Source organism: Crocuta crocuta, unplaced genomic scaffold, assembly GCF_008692635.1.
Source record: "Crocuta crocuta isolate KB4526 unplaced genomic scaffold, BGI_CrCroc_1.0 scaffold761, whole genome shotgun sequence".
Lineage (NCBI taxonomy): Eukaryota > Metazoa > Chordata > Mammalia > Carnivora > Hyaenidae > Crocuta > Crocuta crocuta.
The window spans coordinates 769,372-772,274 of NW_027528354.1; the positions used below are offsets into that span (position 1 = coordinate 769,372).

Here is a 2,903-nt window from a genome sequence, read left to right on the forward strand (position 1 = left end):
ACGAGGCTGCCGGGGCTCCGGTAACGGAAACGCACGCTCGCCAGCGGCCCCGCGCGCGCACACCAGCGTGCACACTCGCACACGTGCGCATGTTCTCCCAGCTTTTGCTGCTTGTTGGCGCCCGTACCCTGAGGGAACTCGGCTTGATGAGACTAAGTCGAGGCTTCTGTGAGGGAGGACAAGTGCCATTCTTTCTGGAGGGGTCAGAGAGCTCATGGCACCATGATTAGGGTTAGCCACTCCTGTACCTGGGGATGTTCACTGAGGACCATGAGATACCCGCCCAAGTTGTTCCCAGATTTGCTTCTTAAGATGTATAACCTACCCCCCACCCCAAAATTCTAGGTCAAGTTTTGTGTCTAAAATACAAGTACCTGGAGTGAGGTACCACAGGTTTCAACCGATTAAACAGCTGCATGATCCGCCCCCCCGCCCCAAACCGTGAAGATGGATGGATTATATCAGTGGTTCCCAAACTTTACAATGCATTAAGTCACCAAAGTCACCAAGGGAGTTTTTTTGAAAATCGCTATGCCCCAAGTAGAGTACCGCACCAGTTAATTCAATGAAGTGGGACCCAGGCATCAACAGTCAAAAGTTGCCACCTGATTGCAAAACTCAGGAAAGCGTGGGAACCACTGTTTAGACTGTTGGTGGCCCTCACCGCCCACTGTTCTTTTTCGTTCCATTTTTCAGCATGCTTGCTGGTCTGTCTTCCGTGAAGTGGTGGGTGTCACAGCCTCTAGCCCAGGTCTGGCTCACAGTAGTGCTCACTACATCGTTATCGCAGAAAGGAGGCAAAGGCAGAATCCAGGATCGGTCCTCTAATTTGCAGCCTTCTCTTTGCTGTTTCTGGAAGTCTCTACAGACTGAAATACCCCTGCCCTCATGGAAATGGCCTCATGTAATGCTTAAAGCTGGGGGAAATGACTAATTGCAGAGTTTCAAGCTCATTGCTTGAAGAGACATCTGTCTTTTAGATTCCTCCAAAAGTCTCAGCCCCTCCACCTGCCTCACTGTGACTCAAAGGTCCTGTGCTGGCAGTGTGGGTGAGTACAGTGAACGTCCTAGCCCTTACAGGTGGCGCACCCATGAATCCAACACCGTAGTGGATACTTCATATTCTAAGAAAAAATTGACTTGTCACTGCTACTGGGCCTTGGTGTTCTCTTTGTTGAACATAAACAATTTCGGAGAACATCAACATCACATAAGGCCTCTCTGTGACCATTATAGATCAAGAAAAGAACAAGAAAGACTACTATATAATCAGGTCTGAACACAGACAAAATGTGAACATTGTCCAAGCCACAAAATACCAAACATATAGTTATTCTGGCTAAAGAAAATGCTGCTTCTTGGCCAGTCACAGTCTTAGCCTCACTCTAGTCTGCCCTCTCTATGGATAACATTTATGAAGATACACATTCATAGAACTACCTCTGCTTTCTTAAGTGTGCCCCCAAGTCAGTTAATAAAAGCTCAAATCCTCTAATAATATTTTCTAATACCCTCTCACTGAGACACCTCTAAGGTTTCCCATGGCATGCATTTCCCTCACTGCAATGAGTAATAAATCCAGCTTGTATAACTATAGGTGTATTCTAAGTGGTCTTTGGCAAAAGGGTGGTAAAATAAATCATCTTATTTAATCATCACAATAACAGCACAAAGTAAATATTACACCCTCTTTACATATAAGCTAACTGGGGTTCTTATAAATCATATAAGTGGAACTAATACAGGGCTGCCAGCTGTTAGTGGAGAGCTGATTCATGTTCACATGGGCTTGTGGGAAGCCAAGCTAGTGTGTTGCTTACCTGCACAAACTTTGGCTTCCAGGTATGCCTGAGCTCTAACCCCAGCTCTGCCATCTTCTAGCTATGGGAATTTGAGCAAGTTATTTAATTTTTCTCAACCTCAGCTTCCTTGCCCCTCCCCCCCAAGAGAGGAGGGGATATCCAGGAACTGGTTTTTTTATTGAGATATAATTGGCATATAACATTGTATTGATTTCAGGTATACAACATAATGATTCAATATTTGTATATATTGTGAAATGGCCGCCACGATAAGCCTAGTTAACATCCATCACCACACACATAGTTAGACATTTTTTTCTTGTGACAGGCATTTTAAGATCTACTCTTAGCAATTTTCAAGCATATAATACATTATAATTAACTGTAAGAAATTGGTGTATTTTTTTTATAGGCTCCCCAGGTGGCCTAATGCAGCACCCTATTGACCCTGGTTTGGGATCTCCTGGCCCTATCTCTTTTTCCCTTCTTCCCACTCACTTCTCAACCAATTGTAACATTTTTGACCCACTCCCTACTCTTGCTAAGGTCACCGGTTACCTTGCAGCTGCTAGATCTGAAGTGCCCTTTTCCATATGCCATTGACTCACTTGACCATTTTCCCCTTCCTGAAATTCTCCTTCGTTGGTTTCCAGGAGGCCCACATGATATGATAAGCAACTAAGCCCCAGACAACTAAAACTCTTTTTTTCTTTTTTTAACGTTTATTTATTTTTGAGAGAGAGCAGGGGAAGTACAAAGAGAGATGGAGACAGGGAATCCAAAACAGACCTTGCACTGTCAGCTGAGAGCTGGATGTAGGGCTCTACCCCATGAACCATGAGATCATGACCTGAGTCAAAGCTGGACACTTAAACCAACTGAACCATCCAGGCGCCCACAGAACTGAAACTCTTGATCCAAGCCTGTAAGGCACTAGAGCCTGAAAACAGCCATGTGAGTGAACTTGGAAGTGAATCCTTCACCCCAGTTGAGTCTTTTCATGACTACTAAACCATTTCCAGATTCCTGACCCACACAAACTATAAAATAATAAGTGTTTGTTGTTTTAAGCTGATAAATGTTGAGGGAATTTATGCAACA

General features: G+C 44.4%; 1 protein-coding gene across 1 annotated transcript in view; it reads right to left on the reverse strand.

Moving 5' to 3' along the window:
- Nucleotides 1-2,402, reverse strand: part of LOC144223066 (uncharacterized) — a 19,483-nt gene extending 17,081 nt beyond the window's left edge. The window contains exons 1-2 of the mRNA XM_077753765.1: nt 2,361-2,402; nt 1,821-1,881 (exon numbers count right to left, since the gene is read on the reverse strand). Of these exons, the coding sequence (XP_077609891.1) occupies nt 1,821-1,881; nt 2,361-2,402 (103 nt within the window). The remainder of the gene's footprint in view (nt 1-1,820; nt 1,882-2,360) is intronic.
- Between the last annotated feature and the right edge of the window lie 501 nt (nt 2,403-2,903).